This window comes from Cinclus cinclus, chromosome 22 (assembly GCF_963662255.1).
Source record: "Cinclus cinclus chromosome 22, bCinCin1.1, whole genome shotgun sequence".
NCBI lineage: Eukaryota > Metazoa > Chordata > Aves > Passeriformes > Cinclidae > Cinclus > Cinclus cinclus.
This window is the reverse complement of record NC_085067.1, coordinates 3,898,125-3,919,589: the sequence shown is the minus strand read 5'-3', so window position 1 is coordinate 3,919,589 and position 21,465 is coordinate 3,898,125. Positions and strand designations below refer to the sequence as shown.

Genomic DNA, 21,465 nt, shown 5'->3' with positions numbered 1-21,465 from the left:
TTGAGCAGACTGAGCAATGAGACAAAGTGTGAGTGAAATTAATTGCAATGCTGTCACTTTATAAAGGCTTGGAATGAGTTTTATATGTCAGCTAATCAAGTAGTTAAGCACATACTCTAATGTGGAGCAGTTTGGTTTTTGCTGTTGTCTGTAAACAACTGTAATGAGCTTTGGTTCTTCTGTTGGAATGGAATGAAAGTGTTTAGCAGTGGGCCAGGTTTCAAACACTGAAGGGAATCCTCTGCTTTTTGTCAGAGGCCTTGTTGGCATTGTAAACTGGACTAGATAGTCTGCTGTTACCTAGAATTGAGATTTTTATCTTTGCTCTTCCCAGAAGAGAGAGGCACAAGAGACATCTGCAGATGATTTATGAATATTAAATTTATTACAGTAACAGTTTACAGTACAAGGCACATACTGATGACTTACAATCAGCTTGCAACACTTGTAACTAAACAGCTGCATAAATTAATACAGGTGCATCATGTACAAGTTGGAGGGAATACTTAGTTCTGTACAGCTAAAACTCCAGTTTAATTCTCTTCAAAAGGCAAAGATGGTCCTAATTTACCAGTCTCATGACTTTCTTTTCACTGTTCAGAACAGAGGGTAGGATATACTTGCGGTAGATGAGTGGAAGATGAGCTGAAGAGAAGGAATTTTTTTGCCTCGAAACACTTTGTAACTGCAGTGCAGCTCACTTGGCATCAATATAAGTAGTTTTTATACAAAACCAGTGTTTAAGATATGGCTACTTGCTGAGCTACCTGATAAATTTTGGTTACTTTACATGTTTTCAAATGGGTGTAAAAGGGAAAAAATTGTATAAATAAATCAATTTCTCAATATTTCAACCACTCAGCTAAATAGAAATACTAAAAAATGGACTTACCATAATAAGATACTCAAACCAGTACACCTTGTAACAAAAAATTAATGAAGACAAAACTACCTTTCAAGTTCAGCATTTATAGAATGAAAACATGGATGTATTTTATCTTTGTGTTATTCAGGAAGAGAAAAAGCCTTTTTAATCTACATTGCTTTTTGTATCTTCAAATAATTCTAAGAGTTTTCATCCTCTCTCAGTATCTCAGGACTCAGAGAACATTGTTCTCATGCTTCAGCTGTTGCAGGGCTTGTGTTACTATTAGGACTTCCTGGCTGACTTAATTCACTAGAAAATGTGATATTTCTTGTGAAATCTCTCAGAAACCTCCCAGTGAGCCAATGTCTGTCCTATGTCAGTGTCTTTAAAGTTAGAATTTTTTTTTTTAACTGAACACCTGTCTGAAGAGGGAAAAAACAGGGTAGGGTTTTCTCCTTTATTTCCCACACATTGCTGATGGATACATACAAGTACCTCATTCATCTTACATTGACATTTCATGTGTAATTTTTGAGTTAATGAACTCATAAAATTTAATTTTTGGAAGTAGGTTTCAAATACACTTGAGGCATAAGCTACAAAACTTATTTCTCGTGAGTGACTGTCCAGTAAGACAGATTTATTATGTTTTTCTAGTGGCAATTAAAGAACATATTCCCTTTTTAAAAGCAGTTTAGGAGTCTAGTTCTGAAAGAACAGTCTTTGTCCCTCTTAAGTTATTTCCTCATTGGAAGCTCAGATTGAGACTCGGGTGAACTCAAATCATTATCCAGAGTGGAAGAGGAAGTGGAAGAGGCCTTTCTCCAGGTACACAAAGGGGGAAAACTTTGGCAGAGGTGATGGAAATATTTTCACAAGGCAAACACAACATCCCTGCTTTCCTCTCACCTGGCAAGTGCTTCATTCCCAGGTAAACTCCAACAGGCTCCTTAATGCCCCGTGCTCTGGCTGCACAGGGAACCTTGGCAACGTTAGCAAAGGGATACAAAAGAGACTTTCAACCTCTATTTTATTTTTCTTTCCTCACAATCTATGTGCCAGAGTAAAAATACAATGCAAGTTTGTACATGGATGATGCCTGCTTGTGTTTGTCTGCACTTCCACTGCAGCAGAACTTGTGTCCTCCAAGGACCAGGGCAGCTGCATTTGGGGAGCACGTGTGTGCATGTCATGTCAAGAGCTTAGTGTGGACATGGGGTTTAATTTGTGTGTCAGTGCCTTGAAATTTAATATCATTTGTTCTGATGAGAGTCAATCCTGCTGAACTCTACTCAGCTTCTTGCTAAGAAAACAAAAATTCCTCTCCTTTTCTTCTTCAGCTTGAAAACCCAATGCAGTCCCCTTATAATATGAGCTACTAAACCTTCAAAGTAGGTTTGGATAGTTGTAAAAGTATTTCTGTCAGCCAGCCAAAAGGATTGTTCTAAATTTTACTTGTGTGCTAGGAAAGAGGAGGAAAAACCCACCAGCTCCAGCAAATTTTAGGTGTGAAATTAACTGTAAAAAAAAAGGGAAGTGAAGCAGAGAGAGAGGTCTTTAAGATTGCACTTTCTGGCATCAGAACTGAAAAAGGTTCATTGTTGGTCTGTAGTTTCTGTAGGTCTGCCACGATAATGATTGGTTATGGAAACAGTACAGTAAGTGCTGGTAACTTAAGTGCTCGTCAAGTAACTCATGATGAGTTTTTGTGGCTCGATTGGGTCTAAAGGAAAGTGAAGCCTCAAACATCACAAGAAGTGTTTTTCTAATTTTTTTGAATGCGAGAAACAGTAGAAATTGTTACCACCTACAAACCAGAGGAAATGAGAAGGCCAATGCTATCAGCTGTGTGTGCTGATGTGTGCAGAGCTGTGCTGCTCAGCATTTTTCCTCTCCCTCTGTCTACTCCACCACAAACCTAGGGAACTTCCTAGTATATAACCCCCTGCGTTACTCGAGTAATGTATGGCTATCAGAAATATTTGTGCGTTTTCCCATGTAGTTGAAGCAAGTAGAGAACCTTAGAAGCGAATACGACATTGCCCGGTAGGAACGATCACACGGAGGGAGGAGATACAGGAGCACTGCCACACACTGGGGGTCTACACCTAATCCTGCCTTGCCTTGCTCGTCCTGGAGGGGCTGCTGCAGGCACTCGGTGCCACTCCCGGAGCAGGGATGTTCCCTCCTGTTCCAGAGTGAGTGCTCAGTTCTGCCTGCTTGGAAGTGCACAGTAGATGTTTGAATTGCTTGGATAAACGTGCTGGAGGCATCACCTTTGTGAATGGTGCCAGTGGTGCAGCCTCCGTGGAAAACTCCGTTTGTTGTCTCAGCTGGAAAGGTGGTTCTTTGTGGGGAGAGGGTGGGGAAAGTGACGTTTTGTGCTCCTCTTCCCTCTCCTAGAACCAGGTTAGCTTATACTGCATTCATGCGGATGTCTCCAAAGGGAATTTCTGTAGCTGTTTCTGGAGTAATGCTTTTCAGAATACGCTGTTGGAAAGAAATCAGTATTAGAAACTGATTCACTTTAAAGGCAATACATAACATGTCAGACATTTAGAAAGAGATTAATAATAAAGTATGACTTATACCTCTTGAACTACTTAAGAGTGTTTCAGGTCTCTGTTAGCACTATGAAGATGGAAAGTGCTGTAGAAGTACACAGCAGGATTTTAAAAATTATTTGTAATATAATTGGAATCAAAGCTTGGCAGATGTCATATTAATGCTTTAGGACTTTGCACTTTACTCGGATACTCTGAGCCAACTAAACATTCTTCACGAACTGATATTTGTTTGAACTTAGAAGAAATCTTAGAACTGTGATTAGAGATTTACGGCAGAGAAATCTTACTAAGTGTGTGAGAGAAAAACAAGTTTTCTTTACAGAATCACACCAGGAAACCAGCCTTTCACTGCCTCATTTGCTGTCTGGGGGATTTTGAGTGCCTGGGATGAATTTTAGGAAGACTCTCCAGTTCATCAGAGCTTAAAAAAATTACTTGATGCAACATTTTATAAGAATTTCAGCTGCCTCGATAGGAACTGGGGAGATTTTTGAGAATGGGAAAAGACAATTCAGGAACACGGATATTTTTAGGAATCACTTCCTTCCTAACAGTCAAACAGAAGCAACAGAGCATCAGGGATACCTCCTTAAGTGTCCCTGGGGTGATGACCAAGCGATAGATCATGTAGATGGGAATGAAGATGATGGAGGAGGTTCCTATGCAGTAACCCACAACTGTGGTCCAGTAGGGATAATCATAATCAAAAAGCCTCAGGTCAGGAGGGTTGGACAGAAAGCTGCAAGTGACGAACTGAAAGAGGAAAAGGGGAAAGTGTGAATATGTGGATTTTGATGGCGCACACTTTGGGGAACTCCATGCTCCAGCATAGCACTGAAATAAATAGAAAATTAGTAGGACTCAAAAATATGTTGACACTGAAAAAAATCCTAAATTACCTGAGTATAGATTTAAAACAAATCAACAACAAATCACAAAACAGAGACCAAAAGGATCCTTCCAAAGAAGATGCTCTCCACACTACACTGCTCTCTGTCAGAACAGGAAAAGGAAAAAATGTCAGCTCAGTTACTGCTGTTGGGTCATTTTCCTGAGCATATCATTCATGACTGAATAATTCCTTAGGAAACAACAAATACTTCTGGTTGAATATTACAGGAATAATATTTGTAACTGTCCTAGGAAGGATCTCTGACTGTTTTTTCCAGAGTATCATAAGAAGCTCAGGATTTACCAGCAAAACTTCCATGCAAAAATGACATCCTGCATCCTGAGTTTCCTTATTTTAGGTTAGTTTCCATAAGGAATGCAAATAGCTCTGTCTGGTAACCACATCCCCAGAGCTCTGTGCTTCTCTGTTTATTTTGCTGGTTTAAGACTACACAAAGAACAGAAGTATAACAATAACTGCAGTCTGATATGTTTATTTATAGACATCTTTCTAAGGGGCAATAAAATGAAAGTCTGTTAATTATGCCTTGATCATTTTGTGTTTTGAATTCACTCTGTAGGTCTTAAATCTACGCTCTGTGCTTCATAAACTCCATCTTGACCTGCTCTGCTCCCACTAAGGCCAGTCAGAATAAAAGATAGCATGAACTAATTTTGAATCAGGAAATGAACACTTTATGTTCAAATATTATTAATAACGCTGCCAAGTCAAACATTGGGACAGTATTTCCAGTTCTGAATTATAGATTTATAATGGTTGTAATTAATTGCTCTAAATTTTAAGTGGAATATTCTAAAGTTGTCCGTCAGTAGTTGCTGAGGCAGTGTATTTGCTTATCTTAGTTTTCTTCCTCTGACAGTATGTTTCATCAGCGTTTATTGCTACATTTTTCTGGGGTAAACATAAGGCAACAAAACAAAGTCAATTTGTTTAGCAGAGGGCAGGGGGGGAGTTATTCAGAACCCAGACTTATTCAGCTAATTCAGCTACAAAAATCCTTAAAACTGTGATTTAGTAACAAGACCTTGCAGCATTGTGTTGGGTTTTTCACTAATTGAGCCTTTTTGGTTTAACAAAAGTTGTTACTAAAGAACTTCACAAGAGAATTAAGCTTTTAGAAGTCTAAGGAGCTGCATTGTTCAGTGATGATTTTCTTGGTGCTGGAAAGAAAAAGCTCTAAAGAAAACTCACCAGAAGGAAGAGGGGACTAATTGCAACCCAGCAAACTCGCCAGTACCAGCCTGGGGCAGAGCCCAGCATTTCTTTCACATCGTTGCAAAACTGGGTGATGCCTGTGGAGACAAGTGGGAGGAGAGGGATGACAGCAGGTCTAAGTTTCTCTTAAGTAGATACTCAACACTTTTTTATGCCCAGCAAGTAAATTCAGAATCTATCCCAGAAGACCTATAACTTAATTTTACTAAATCCTTAACTATTGTGAATTATACCTCCTGTTACTTTTAGATTCCTGTGTACTTCTGTCAGAGAGCAATTAATACTAATTCTCACTGATTTAGTTATCACTGAGTTTGTAAAAAGTTTTTGTAAACTTTCTTCTGGAAACATGGGTGATCTTGTCTGCAGAAACTGAGGCAATGCTGAGCTGCAGGAGCTCAGGAGTTTGGGTCAGGGGTGTTTGGAGGTACCATAGAACCAGGACACAGCCACTGCCTCCAGGAACACAACAGTCAGGACAGCTGGACCCGTGGCATATTCTTCAAACAGCTTCACCACATATGCTCCTCCCTGGAAAAGAGATCCAAAAAAAAGAGATCAGTGTCCCCAGGATCCAGGGATGGCAATCCTGCCCTGCTGCTGTTGGCACTGCCTTTGCCTGGAGCAGAGCCTTCACAAGTGGGAAATTCACCCAGTTCTGTCACTGTGGGGCTGTTTCTGCCAGGGAAACCCTGGTGAGCTGCACTCTCTGTGGACACCCCTCACCTGGGGGACTGCCATGCAGAGAAGCTAAAATCTGCTGGCATTTCTGGCTGGATTTTAGTGAGCAAAGGGGATTTGACAGAATGGCTTTTTGCATGCCCTCTACTTTCTCCGCCAGGGATCTTAGCTACTGAACAGCAAATAAAGTGTTACTTTGGTTTCTTTCTATTTGGGATCTAGAACCATGAAGGAGGAGACCTCTTGCAGAGGAACTCAGCGTCCTTTACAGCAAACACTTCACATAAGAAGGAAGTTACACATAAATGAGCAAGTGGAGTGAAACATGACAGGAAAGCCAAGTATTTCTTTCTTTTTCCCTTATGATCATTACACTCATTATTCAAAAATTGCTTGTTGTGAGAATGAAATCCACAAGCCCCACGGGAACTATTTGATGTGACTAATGATGATTTCTGCCTTGAAACAATGAGGAAGATCCAGGAAATCCATTACTAGATTTTTATTTTTTTTAATTCAAAGTACATTTTACACATTGTGAAGATTATAATAACTATTTATGTTATTATTAAACATGGTACTTTTGGGAACAAGATATAAACCACATAAAAAATGTGGCTGGTTTTCTGCTGACTGATGAACAGCATAATTTATGATGTGCAGCATATCATGAATTGCAGTAGGATCATTTTGAAACATATTTCCTAGTGAAATACCATTCACATTTATTCCAAATAATAGATTTCTAATGCATAAAACAGGTGGGAGGTTCAATCTGAATATTACTACCCTCTCCAAAGTGTCATTGGCAGGAAAGTGCCAGTGAGGGAGGCTGAGGGTAGGTGAAATACTCACAAACGTTAGGGTTGCCAGCGACCCCAAAAAGCAAACAATGGTCAGACCAAGGACAAACAATTCCCTGCGTTTGCCCCAGACATGTGGGAATTCATCCAGGACTCCAGTAATCACTCCCTCTAGTCCTGCAAACTGAAAAGCATGGAAAAATCACTGGAAAATAAAGGGCAGTGTTACCTGCTTAAAAGTATGTTTGAGTGCTTAAAGGAGTGTTGCAGCATTGAAACACTGGTGTTTTGTTCTGCTGTAGAGTTGGTGTGGGGTTTTTAGACAAGGCTTTCCTCCTAACTTTTTTTAAACTCTTTAGGGTGAGGATTTAGTGTTTGAGTATCTGTGGGAATGCACCGTGGTCCAAAGGCAATCCTGTGCTACAGGCACCAGGATGTGGAGAAATAGGAGGTGGTTCAGTAGGACCAAAACTGAAATCAGCTGAGTTCAGCCCTGCTGGAAGGAGCTGATCCTCCACCTGTAAAACCAGACTCATGACAATTTTTAGTTTAACTCCAGTTCCCACCTTTTAAATCCAATTTGTGGTAAAAAAACCTCCAGATTTTCATAATTGCTTTGTAAATTTACAATCAAGAAAAGAGCCTGGGAGGCTGCATTCAACCAGGAGTGTATAAATCAAGTGCTTTGCTTGTATTTCAGGGTCTTATTAATTGTCACGGCGTGACAGTGACAAATCACTTGATTATATTTAAACCTATTCAGATAAAAACCGGAGTAACAGTTGCTGTCTTGCAGAAGGCACCTGCTGCAAACCCTTCAGTGCAGGGTTTGTAATTCTGTTTCTGTGGCTCCTGAGGGGCTCAGGCTGTGCCCCGAGGGTCTCCCCTGCTGCCTACTCACCGTGCTGTCTAACCCCAGCGTGAGCAGCATCAGGAAGAAGATGATGGCAAAGAAGGTGGAAGCTGGCATGTTTGCAATGGCCTCTGCGTAGGTGATGAAGAGCAGGCTGGGCCCTGCAGCAGAGAGTTGGGATCATTGTTAGCCTGTGCTGCTGAGGGAAGGACAGGCTGTGCAGGGGAAATCTTCTCCACATCTGTGAAACTGCAAATCTGGCTTTTGTATGTGGTATTTATGGGCTAATTTTTTAGCTGTGCTGTATAACAGTGCCCAATAAAGTCAGCATCGTGGATAATATACTAAATATTTCTCATCATTCGGGCTGCTCTCGATCTAGAAGTACATATACAAATATATCCTATCTTAGAAACAGTTTGAGATGTGCATGAAATGTTAACCTACCAGTGTCTTTGGCAACCTCTGACACGTCTTCATTCCTCATCTCAGCCATGTATCCCAGCACGGTGAAGATGACAAACCCAGACACAAAGCTGGTCAAACAGTTCACGGTGCTGGTGACCAGAGCATCTCTGCAACAGAAAACCTAGCTCTCATCAGGGAATCTGCACCTGCTAGAAAGGGTTTACAACCTCTTGGTCTACGATCTAGACAGACCCCCTAGAAAACTAGGGGAACACAAGGAAAAAACAGCAGATTTGAAAGAAAGAGGAAAAAACCTCAACAACCCATGACTACTCTTTCTTCTCAGATCTGTACAGATGCTGTAACATCAGTCTGCCACTTGATTAAATGCTGGCTGTATCCTGACATTTTGAAAGAATAGAAATTACTATGTGAATATTAAAGAATTGAGAATTTTATTTTAGAAGTTAGAAATAGATTTTTTTTAGGTAACAAGGAAAAACCATAAATTTCCTTTCTGCTCAAGACGATCAGGTTACTTCCTAACTGACTACTGAGATTAAATAACTACAATGTGATAGTTTGGCAGGGCTTTGGTCCATTTTGTTGTGGCAGGTTTCTACATTTTAGACCTCTTGCTGTAATTAGTAAAAATTATCTTACTTTAAGGCAGGCAACAGAGGAGAAATGCTTTAGATTGCTCTGTTTTCACTTCTGATTTCTATGTACACAGGTCTGACAATTTAGTGCTTTTCACCAGCACCCTGTTTCTTTTACATAAATACCTGCAGTTATATATTTAACTGAATTTTACTTATAGAATAAGGTAGAACTCACTGGTAGCAGTTGTTGTGGAATTTGTTGTAGCTGGCATAAGCCAACAGGACCCCAAAACCTGGTCCCAGGGAGAAAAAAATCTGAGCTGCTGCATCCACCCAAACCTGAAAAATATTGAAGGCCAAGAAAAACATGACATGAAACAGATTGAATGAGTTTGGCATGTTCAGAATATCACTTAGGTCTACAAAAGGGTGTTTCACTGTGTCCTAGTCCTGGTCTAACACACTGCTGAGAGAGATGTTGAAATATGAATGTTTGTTGCAGACCTATTGTGGCAGTTGAACTTCTGACAGCATCTTAGATTAATTCAGTGGATTGCCTGTAATAATTTTAAGGTTTTTTTTTCAGTGTATAGAGAGCTTTCTACCCATGATTTTGAAGTCTTCCAAATCTTCCTCCAAACTCTGTGTGCTGTGGAACAGTCCTGTGTTTGGCAATATGTCCTCCAGGCTGGGTAGACTTTTCCTAGATTTATGGAAATCCATGAATGGATTGTGTGGATGCAATTCTGGTTCTTGGGGCTCAATTTAGCTTTGTTGTAGCTGTGACAGATGCAAGTGTGATGATCTTGTTGCGAAAAGTGTGTTGTACTTGAAAAGTGGCCACAGCCCTAATGAGTAATTTTCTAAAGTACAATATCAGCTCTCTTTCTGAAGGTGAAAGTCTTCATTTGTTTATTCTCTTTTGATTGAAACATGGAGTTCATTACAACTCATTTCTAATATTCTCTCCCATCATGTGAGGACATCCTGTATCACCCAGACAGAGCTCTGTCATCACCCAGCACACAGATTGCAATCTGCTGTCCTCACTCCAGATACACCCAATACAATGTCAATGCCCTTTATTGCTTTTTCAGAAGATGTGGTTCCTTATTGGAGATGCTGCTTTATCAGAGACTGGTGTCTTTTCATTTCCTCTTCATTCAAAACTCTCCATATCAGCTGGGCAACAGCAGACTTGCAAACATTGGAATTTTTTAATCTTCGTGTTTGTAGTATTTATTGCTTTGGGGTTTTTCCATCACCCTCCTCACCAGACACTTTCACAGGCAGTGGAGTGAGCACAGCCTTGAGCCTCATGCATTGCTTGTAATCCACAGAGTTCAAGGCTGGATCAGATACTGGAGGGCCTGGGCTTTGTTGGTTAGCTCAGTTTGTCCTCATTCCTGCTTTCCTTTCAAATTTTGGTGGTGGATGCAGGCCTGACTGATTTATTCCTCCTCCATAGGCACTTACATGAATTACTGGGTCAGGGTTTAGTTGGTGTCCATGGGCTCATCTGCCAAAGCTTGTTACAGGATGGAGATAGAAGTTTCTGCTCCAGTAACCTGCACTATTTAAATAGGGGCAGCTGTGGACACTGTAGGGCTGTACTCGTCCCCTTAAGCAAAAAAACTGCAGCTCCACCACTTGTTAGGGTTTAATAAATTCAGTTTGCTCGGTGTGACTCTCACAGGGGAAGGATTTTGTTGCAGTATAGAAATGCTCACAGCTTCTCTCTCAGTGTCAGCCTGGTCACCATTTTCCCAGTGAAAAAGTGGTCACTTGTTTTCTTCTAATCACATCACTCATTCTGTTCAATCACTGTATGGAAGCTCTGCCTTTAGTTCAAGCTAAATTGAGGGTGGACTCTAAAATTCTCTATAATTATGGAAAAAACACGGGCTCAAACTTTTAAGTCCATGCTATGATATCTGTTCAGTCATGCTCTGTGTATCTATGGTGATACACAGATTAGGCTGAAAGCAAATCTCTACCCTTCTATAAAGATTTTTTTACCTCAGTGGCCAGGAGTTTCTGCCAGTCAGGTTTCAAGTAGTAGAGGACACCTCTCCAAGCCCCAGGCAAAGTTGCACCTCTCACGAGCAGGATGAAGAGGATGATGTAAGGGAACGTGGCAGTCACCCAAACCACCTGTGAGGGAACACGGTGAGAGCGTTTGCCATGGGCAGAAAGTTAACAGGGGTAATAAGAATTAGTTAATCATATCTCATAGCATTTACAGCATCTTCATGAGTGTCTCTGCAGGTCTGTAAACAGGCAGTTTGCCTTTCCCTGGAAGGGTTGTTCCTGCCCAGAGAACAGTGGTGTCACTTATTTTTGTTCTTTATTGCTTGGATAAGAGTTGCAGTCACTGTACAGTGAGTGCTCCCCAAATACATCAGCCCATAATCCCTGCCATGAAAACAACCTGAGCTGATCCCCTGACAGTTAATTGACTCAGGTAGAACTGCCAAGTTGATGTGTCTTGCTTTTGCTTTCACCTTGCCAGATGTTTTGACCCCTTTCCAGATGCTGAAGTACACAATGGTGAAGATTAACAGCAAGCAGAGGGTCAGTTGCCAGCTGATGCCCCCCAGGTCATCCAGCCCATTGGACCTGTGCACCTGCAGAACCTGGCGGCTGCAGGAGGAAAGGAAAACACAGTAGAGATACTTTTTAAAAACAAATGCTTACATTAAACCTGCAGTTAACAGAACCATACTGTGGTCTACGCATTACAAGGAATCTTGAGATCGTGATAAGCAGCCTTCAAAGTCGTGGCATTTCAGATTCATTTTATTTTAATTAAAAGTTTTATTAATGGTACACCAGTGATGATAAGTGGCAGCAGACATCGACTGGGAGGCTGCTAAAACACAGAGCACCCCCCATGCACCCTAAGCTTACACTCCCTACAAGAATCCAGTGATTTGAAGAGTGTGTCATCAAAAATCAGCCCTGCTGCCCTCTGAGGAATATCTTGCTGGTGTTCCAGCAGTTTGGCTGCCACCACCATCCTCACTTACATGCACTTACGTATAAAATTCTTCTGCAGGTGAGATGGAGTGCAGGGACCAGCTGACATTGTCCTTGCTGAAGTAGTTGGTGCAGTTTCCTGTGTTCCAGGGGTTTGTGCAGCTGGTCCAGGGCAGCTCCGCCGTGAAGGAGGAGATGAGGTAGTAAAAAGCCCAAGCCATGATGGTGTTGTAGTAGGAGGCTACGTAAAGATCTATGATACAGATGGCAAAGCCAATTCCTGGAGAGGCAGGAAATAATTGCATTCAGTCAGTGTAAGTTTTAGGCAAAAAAAGAAAAAAAAGAGAAAAGGAATTGGTTATCACATCAGCTACCTTTAGTAACTGTCTAAGGCAGCTCTGCAGGAGGAACACAAAGCCTCCCAAATGTTAACAGCTCTGGCCTTTCTTGTGACTTCAGAAATACTCTGATTCCAGCAAAGCATCCTTAATCAAGATAGATCATGCTTATAAAGAGATATTTTCTATGTGTTCCTAAATTTCTGTAATTTAAGAATAGGCATATTGCAGTCTCAGTAAATAAAAATACAAGATCAGAGCTACAGCACTGGGAACAAGAGTAGATGAGGATATAAATGTCACCTTCATTGGAAAATTTTCCAGTTATTCAGAAAGTTCAATTTCCCTTTGTTACCTTTGAATATAGGACATATTTTTCTCCAAATGGAAATACAGCCATTCCTGTGGTACTGTCCTAGTGCTAATTCCATATAGAAGAGAGGAATCCCTCCGAAGAGGGCCATGATTGTGTAAGGAATGAGGAATGCTCCTGCAAGAGAGAAAGCAAATGATTGTAACTCTTCACAGACTTCTCTTCCAACAGTACCAGCCCTCCATAAACAGGAGTTCATTTTATTCCACAGGGAAAATGCATATCCCCTCCCTAGCCAACACACCTCTTAATTACCGTGGGATTCCTCGTAAGAGCAACTGCCCAGCAATGTGAACAAGAAGCAGCACTCAGCTCAAACTTCTCACATTTCTGCAATACAGGATTCACCAAGACTCCACTGACTCTCACAGCTGTGAGATGGGCTACAGATAAAATTACTAATTTCTCCAATCAAATGCCTTTGTTGCGTCAGAGAGACAGAAGTCCATTCTAAGATCTCCTTCATTAGATTTTAGATTTATATTTTGTCTCTTATGTCAGTGAGTCAAAGACCCAGCCTTCCTGATGAGTTGTTTTAGACATGTTGGTTTATCAGATTTTAAAATGCTCCTTAGGAAAGGGATTGAGGTGTTGGAGTTTGGGTCTGCACCTACCTGGTTCTAAGCTTCTACTTGTGCTGCGCTAAACAGCTTTTCTGTCATTATCCTATCCCAGTATTTAGGTTTTTCAGTAAATAATTTCTCCTTGGTCATTTGTTACACATGATATTTTAGAAGTCACTAAATCATCCATTTATAAACCAAGAAATTCAGCATTAATGAACAATGAACAGGAGTGAGCACTGACCTCCTCCATTCTGATAGCAGATATAAGGAAATCTCCACACATTTCCCAGATCCACTGCATATCCAATGACAGAGAGGAGAAAGTCCATTTTTTTACTCCAGGTCTCCCTGTCCTCCAGCTCCATCAGCTGCTGCTGAGCTTCAGCCCCACAGGTGGTGGATGTGGTGGTGGTGGTGGTGGTGGTGGCTGCTGGGGCCGTGCCCTGGGCATCCTCCACCTCTCCATTGCAGGGAACTGAGCTCTGAACCCCTGAATAACCATTTGAGATCTGAGCTGCCTCCCCTTTATCCCCCTGGCTCGGGAGGATTTTGTTGCCATCCTCCACCAGCCGTAAGGCAGATTTAGGGTTCCTGACCAGAAGTCCGTTCTCTTTACAATCTTCTCCTTTGCTACATCCTGAGACATCCTTCTTGGAAGTCAGGGGCTCTGTCTCATTGCTCGTGGCCTTTTTTTCCATTTTTAATGAGATTTGTTCTGGTCACTTGCAGACAGGCAGCACCACAGGGTTCCTTTGGGTTCTGTCTTCCCACACCTTTGTTCCCAGCACTTTTAGAATTCCTCTTCCATAATTAAATCCATCAGATTCAAGGCACAAGCACCATCTAAGAAATGAAAAAGAGTTGAAAAATCCATTACAAGCTTTACTGGTGCTAGCAATTTTCAAGTTACAGCCAGAAGAATCTGTGATTAAAATACAGAAGTAATTAACCATCACAGCATGCAGTGTGAATCATGGAGCAGATAATCTGGGATTTTGTCCAGACAAAGGCAGCAAGAAATCATCCTCTTTGACAGCAGAACCTGTTGTTCCTGGTGTTCCCTCTCAGGAGGATCTGCTGGACTTTGTGCACTGCTGGACACCTCACACCCAGTCACAGTCCTGCTGTCTTCTGGTGTCCCCTGTCACCTTCTCCTCTCAACACTGCTGGACTCCCAGTTTACAAACTGAGGGCAGAGTTTAGTGGGACTTTTATTTTCATTTTCCTAAGTTCATCCTGCAACTCATCCACTTGTCTTGTGGCAATCTCTAGATTCACCCAGTATGAGGGGGAAAGAATTCATTAAACAAATATGGGATAACCACGGATATAAAAATTATACTTCATTACTACCTTTCTTCAGAAATCCCACCATGTCTGCTCTGTTTAGCAGCAGATGTAAAAGGCTTAAATGAAACTTTAGAAAAGTATTTAAATCTCAGTGGTTTTGCATCAACTAACTTCATAGGCTCAGTCAACACTAATAACAAGAAGAAGAGGTCATAAATTTCAATTTTATTCTCTGATTAAGAACCAACATGTGAGTCTAAAGGACAAAACTTGTCCCCAGTTTTATCTGACTCCCTGGGCAAATAAAAGCATCTTTCATTCTGTTTGGATCTGCTGACACTATGGTTCCAGCCCAGGGAAGGGTGGTGGGCACTACTCCTGTGCCCCTGCCCACTGCCAGCAAAAAAGAACAGGCACTGGGAGGATCCCTGGCTCCTCTGCCCTCTTCATGTGTGCTAAAAACAGAATCCAAGGGAAATAAACCATCCTGAAATAAAGTATAGCACAGTTAACTTATCCTGCAGAACAAAGGTAACAGAGAAGGAGTTGTGATTCTGTGAGCACGTCATGTTTTGCTTTCTGCTGATTTGTTCAGGTAATGTAAACACCCAGCTGCCTTTACCCAACAAAACCTTGGCACAGGAGCTGATCCCCTGTGCTGTAAATTCCCCAGGGCAGTAACCCTGCTTTATCGCTAGCAAAGAGTCACACAATCTACACTATGCCAAGTTTAAATTATTACATCTAATTTTTTCCTTTTCAAAACATTTTATCATGGTAGTAACTGTCATTGTCACATCCTAGCAGAAAAAAAAATAAGCATTTGCATTTTTAACTGCAGGAAAAACTAAAGCAGAGAAGGATATGATTTGCTTATTTCTAGAATTTGCTGATTATCAGAGCTATTAAAACTCAAGTTTTTCCCAGCTTTCCACGTTTTTGCAAAGACAGTTTGTTGAATCTTTTCTAAACATTTCTCAGTGCAAGCAGAAAGAGAAGGAAAGTTATTGAGCTGCAGAGCTAACAAGAGGATGGTTTTGAGATAAAAGTCACTTGAAAACGTTGCTTATAACTTTCAGAAATCTTTAGTTCTCCAGGCTTACATTCTACCTCTATCCAAATGATCTCCTTTTTTTTTGTCATACAGCAAGCAATGCATCATTAATGTGAATTCTTACAAGAGCAAGTTCTTTGCTGCCATTAATTAATCATCCACAAATATTGAAACATCTTCAGAGTTCCAGAGAAAAACACCAGGGCAAAGAACAGGAGGATCTCTTTTACCTGCAGGACTATAAAACCTGAATGCCTTTGGAGTCCAAAACCTTCCAAATGTCCCAAAAGAGGTTATGGAGATGGAAACAGCCTTGGTGGCCACATAGGAATCCAAGGGAAGGTCACAGCCAATCCTCCCCTTGTAGAGCATGGCAAATACCAGGTGGGAATATGGAAAAGTAACCTGAGCCCTTCTGGACTTTACACCTCTCACCCATAAATGGGAACACAGTAAAGGATGTTGATTTACCTGCATTATCTCATGGGACTGATTTTTCCATATCTGAGGCTTAAACTCTCACCGTGTTTGTAAAACACTTTATTTCCATGCATTTTTCAGTGCTTTCTTTACTGAGGGGAGGTCAAAGAGTGTATTGTTGATTTCCAAGATCTGTGACAACCAGGATCATTGTCAATCCAGACCTCAATTCCTTCTCCTGTTTTTCTGCACACCACAGGAATAAAAAAAAAATCATCACATTATTTGAAATACTTTGGTGGAATTTTCAGTAGTTCGAGCCTCAAATATGCAAAATTACATGGGAATTTTCAGGGGCTTCAGCTGAAATCTGAACTATTTATTTCTGAGCAAGAATTACAGCATGTCAGCTGTCCTGGGAAATCTCTGGAGTGATGAAGTCCACGGGTACACAGTGGAGTTCACAGGGGCATAGTTGGCACGTGCAAACAGAATAGTTTCAGATTATTTCATTACACCATCAAAATGTGGGAGAATGTACATTTTTCTTTGCTTTTCTACAAATTAAGGAAAAAACTACTTGAAGGCATTGTGAGCACTACAAAGAGTGCAAAGAGCTGCAGAGAGAGCTCTTGGGGTTGGGAAATATGCTTGGACACCAGGGAAGATATCCAGGGAAAAATGTCCCCAGTAGTGAAGGACTTTGCCCACCTCAGCCTCCACTTCTTCTGTGCACAGATCCCTAATTCAGGTGTTTGAATGATGACAGCAATGATCTCAGAAATCAGGTTTTTTTCTGTTTTCAGTCCGAGCTGTTGCAAAGGTTATGTAACTGCACCTTGGCTCCTTATCACCCCTAATTAGCTGCAGGAGAAAAGGGGAGATAAAAAGGGGAAGAAGACAGAGCTCTGTGCTTTAGTTTCCTTTCGATCTGTGTTTGGCAGACGTGACTCTGCTCCTCTGGGAGGCTCTGGTGCCCCGAGCTGGGGTTGTTCTGCAGGACAGCTCCGTCCAGGAGCACGTGGAAGGTGCCAGCCCTGGGAATGTCACCCTCCCTGAGCCAAGTGTGACTAAAGAGGAGTGACCCTGGAGTCCTCTGCAGCTTTGTTGAAAACATTTGGATGGATAATTGAAAACATGTGTTCCCACACGCTTGGCTGCAGCCACCAACGCAGTTCACATCAGCCAAACATTAATTAAATCGTATTTATTTATCTCCTACACGGAGAAGAACTTGAACCAACAGTGCAGGTGTAAAATCCCTGCATATTCCTTGATGCACAAATCCTGCTCTTTCCCCTGTACCGCCACAATCCTCGAGGAGCATCCCTGGCCTGGAGCCCGGTTCCTCCTGCTCCAGTGATGGAGCAGCTCCTGTTTATTTCTGGAGGCTCTCAGTGACCTCTCCTGGCACTGCGGGAATCCCTCGCCTTCCACAGAGTAAACAACTCTTTCCAACGGGATTTTCCTGCCCTCGGCACTTTTTAAAGGAAGAATTGGCTTTTAATGTGTCTGGGAGAGCAAAGCAGTGGGGTTGAGGTGCAGCAAAGAGCAGATGCTGCAAGGGAGGCAAATCTCGAGTCACAGGGAGGGTGCTGGGTTTGAGGTGGGGCCGCAGCACCTTCCCCGGCACTCGCCCACCCCCTGTGCCTCCCATTTCAAAATTTGCAGGTTTGTAGAAATACCACTTCACGCAAATGAGGTCCTCGTTTCGTGTGCTAATTCTATGGAAGTAGGGGAGCAGCACTCGCTGGGATACAGGAAAACTCAGGTCCCACCTTCCCTTCCACTGCTCCTCCATCCTCCATCCCTTCACACGCAGGCACTCACAGGGAAATAAAGCTCTTTGAACCTCAGGAAGAAGAGTCAGCCCAGGGTGTTGGCAAACAGAATCAAACACTGGGATGATTCCTGTTAACTTGACCTAAATCTCACATTTATCACAAAGAATATAAGATGGGTAAAGTTACATCTGCCTGACTCACACGACACCTTGCAGCTCACCCAGGCAGTTGTGCGTAAATGGAAGGAGTCCAAGGACATTACTTTTATCTCAGATATCAAGCAAGAAGTTTGTATGACAAGATAGCAATCACTCACCCCAGGCAGGAGAGGGCTGTGCTGTTTGCCTGGACCTGTTCTCACCTCTGAGACACAAATGAGCCAGAGAGGTTTCATGATTTTCCTCTGAGTTTGCACAGACCAGAAGCAGCCCTTAAATTAAAGTAGCATGGAATAGATGTCCCCATACGGTGAGGACATGTTAAAAAATAAATTTTTCAGCCAATTAAATTGCATTGCTCTCAATTATTGTGAATATTACCTGCTGTGTGTCATACACAAGTCATATTTAGGTTCATAATGCTAAAAATAATTACTTCCTTTTGATGTTGAATGTGTTCACTTTTACTGATTTCTTAAAAAAAATGAGTACCCAGAATGTCCTTTCCTGTTAGCTCATTAGTAAGTGTGACAGTTTGTATTTCAGATTCCAAAACCTGATAACCATAAATACTTGGGAGCCACTGAATTGGGACATTAGGTGTAAAGCAGATCTAAGGTGACATCTAGACCATTCCTCCACAACAGAAAATTGATTTATTTGGGGATATTTTTTAGAAATTAGTTTCTTATTGAAGAGACTCAGAATTGGATTTTGATAAAGAGTGATCAAAACCCACTGAAGTTAATGATCCATTGAATTGTAACAGGTTTGATCCCAGCGCCAGTGATTTCAAATGTTACAAAAGTTGGTTACTTTGGCACAGCACTGTGACCTGGGAGTATTTTAAGAGGAAACTTTGAGTATGCAGGTGACAAAATGGACCCTTTGTATGGATATTTGCAGGCTTCCAAGGGCTCCCTCACCTTCCTACTAAAGCAGAGTGAACTCTGCAAGCCCTGCTGGTGAGACAATGGGAGAGTCAAGGGCTGCTTCCCAAAGAGTGGCACAAGGAGAGATTAACTCCTGTATTCCCAGATGAGGCTGGACGTGGGTAAGGTGGGAAAAGAATGCTTCAGAAAAAGAAAGCAGCAGTTTGGGGAAATACAAATCTGCACTGGGAGTTTTACGTCGCAATCTTATCCGTGTCTCAGTCTGAAATTAAAAGTTCATCAGGAAAGAGAGATTTTTTTTTGCCTTTAAAATCTGTTGAGAAGACAGGCACTTATTGGAGTGGGAATGCTGCCAAACTGGTGTCAGTCATTTAAAGAACAGGGGAGGAGGGGAAATGCCTTTTTTTTTTGGCTGGAGAGTGTCTGTGTGTAGTGCAAGGAAACAGATAAGCTTGGAGGAGATGATATTGCTTTTGTATTTTTCCTCCAATTATTTATATACACTTGAAGGAAGGGTATAACACAGCAAACATCACTAAATATATGGAGCACCATCCCTTGGTAACAGATGATGTTCCTCTGAAGGGGATTTGTTAATGGCTATCTCCAAATTACAGCCCTGAATTTGGGCTCCAAGTTCTACTCAAGTTCTTTATGAAACATCCTACAGGCAAGAGTTCATTGTGTTATATCAGTTCTATAAGATACAGAGCTGCAAACACACAAGTTGTGAAAAGAGTTCAACCGTAAGATCAGAACACAGAATTAATATTTCTTTAGGCTGTTACCATTGAAAACTCAGCAATTTATATTTCCATGGAGGAAAGCAGGAAAGAACTTAAACACACTGCACATTTCCATGTGTGGGAATATTTTTGAGTTGTTATTAAATTTCAGTTTTGAGCAGTTTTTCTTTAACCACCTGAAATTCATCACACCTTGTCCCATTAGAAAATGGTCACAACAGTCACTTGCTATATAAGAAGTTTGCAAAATATTCTCCAAGAAAATTATGATTAACTCACCATCAAAATCACCAGAAGATGCAGCCCAAGTGTTTGAGCCCTTCCCTGGTTAATACCCACATTAAAAAAATGCCACAACATTTTCAAGTCTCCAAATCCATTAAATGCCTGATCCCTTTTCCCCCAGGCTTTCTTAACATATCAAAACATGTTTTCCTTGCCTATTTATATATTCAGTTGCATTGCATTCCTTAATTAAACTCCATATTTCTTAGCAAACTAACCCAGCAAGCCAGTTGTTTTCAGTAAACGTGATTGACTATAAATACATAGGACATGTTCTTAAGATTTATTACTTGTAATAAATCTGTCCCATTGAATTCAATAATTTACTGTGCTGGAGCCATTTACCTTTAAAAATATAACGTAATATGGTTAATAAAGCACACTTCACCCTTTCAAAATAAATAGCTTAAATTGCCTATTTTTTCTTCTTTTTCCTTTGGATTCTGCTGCTTTAGTTCATTTTTCCTTATAGTTTAATGCTTTTTTTTTTGTAAGCTTTAAATAACTTCACATCTGTAATGCAGTTATGTGGACTGCCAAAACTCTTAGGTTTAGATTGTCAGAACATGTTCTGCTACAGGCATTTGACTCCAGGCATTCATAACTCCTGGACAAGTGCCTGAACGTGACAGAGCAGAGCATGGAAGAGCAGAAAATAAAGCCACTACAAGTTTTAGAAACCCACGGAAAACTAAAACTAAGATCAAGGTATCTTTTTTGCCCCCGAAGCTTTGTTAGATGGACAATATTTGAGAAAAAGCTGATTTAAAAACAAACAAAACCTAGCCTGTCATTCGTGTTTCAGATTTTATAACCGAAGTGGAAAGAAGGCAACGAGGAGGGAAAGTTAATGAAACTCCAGTGTCTGCTGCTGCAGGGGGGGGCAGCTCTGAGGAGCAGCTGTCTCTGTGTCTGTCTGAATTTCATAAAAGTGCTTCAGACGTGGCTGTGTAAAGACAAAATTATAACATACCTGTGTCTGGGGTCGGTCCGAAGCGCTGCCCTTGGAGAGATCCAAGCTCGAGTCCCTTTCACCCACATTTACTTCAGCCTGTGGGCAACTCAGCATCCTGGGGAGCTTTTTGTACACCAGTCCCCCTCACATGGTCTGATTTCCAGATAATCTGCTGCCAAAGAGCTCTTTAAGAATTTTTGCGTCACTTTTGCCAAATAAACTTTATGTTTCACCGGGGCTGCAGCTCAGTTTTCCTCCTAGAGGTGGGTGGCTACATTTGCCTGCTCTGATCTGTTCAGGCAAGCAGGATCCAATGAAGGCAGAGGCTGAAGGAAGGGGAGCTTTCCTGGGAAGGGACAGCTTTGCTGGATGTTGTTATAAATATAAATAACAGGGTGGTGATGAGGACGGACACAACAAAGTTTTGAGGGAGTCAGTGAATTCTAAATTTATATGTGGGTCTGTAGCTTACAGGAGGATAGGAAGGACTGGGATATTATCGCAATAAAAAAGAATAATTTCTTTTGAAAAGTGCTGAATAATTGCATTATTTTAATAAAGAAATAAGGTTTGGTTTTGGTTTAAAGCCTGAAGCACAAATTCTTTATGAGCGTTTTGCTGCCTCAATAAGCTCAACAAGTAATTTCCTTTCTTTCTTTCCTACCACTACTCCAAATACCTCCACTTCTAACATGGTTTTTTTTCCTCCGGTGT

At 41.3% G+C, this 21,465-nt stretch overlaps 1 protein-coding gene across 2 annotated transcripts; it reads right to left on the bottom strand.

Annotated features, from left to right (window-relative positions):
- Positions 1-369: 369 nt before the first annotated feature.
- SLC6A4 (solute carrier family 6 member 4) lies at positions 370-21,025 on the bottom strand. 2 transcript variants are annotated; one of them, XM_062506842.1, is made up of 14 exons: positions 20,770-21,025; positions 13,408-14,009; positions 12,583-12,717; positions 11,950-12,169; positions 11,415-11,553; positions 10,930-11,064; positions 9,146-9,249; positions 8,348-8,475; positions 7,949-8,061; positions 7,100-7,231; positions 5,995-6,094; positions 5,540-5,640; positions 4,021-4,188; positions 370-3,358 (listed from the first exon to the last, which is right to left on the bottom strand). In XM_062506842.1, the coding sequence occupies exons 2-14, from the start codon at positions 13,862-13,864 to the stop codon at positions 3,284-3,286; spliced, it is 2,007 nt and encodes a 668-aa protein (XP_062362826.1). In that variant the 5' UTR covers positions 13,865-14,009; positions 20,770-21,025; the 3' UTR covers positions 370-3,283. The 2 variants fall into 2 exon arrangements, with proteins under 2 accessions (XP_062362826.1, XP_062362827.1); XM_062506843.1 differs by lacking the exon at positions 20,770-21,025 and adding an exon at positions 15,982-16,118.
- Positions 21,026-21,465: the final 440 nt, after the last annotated feature.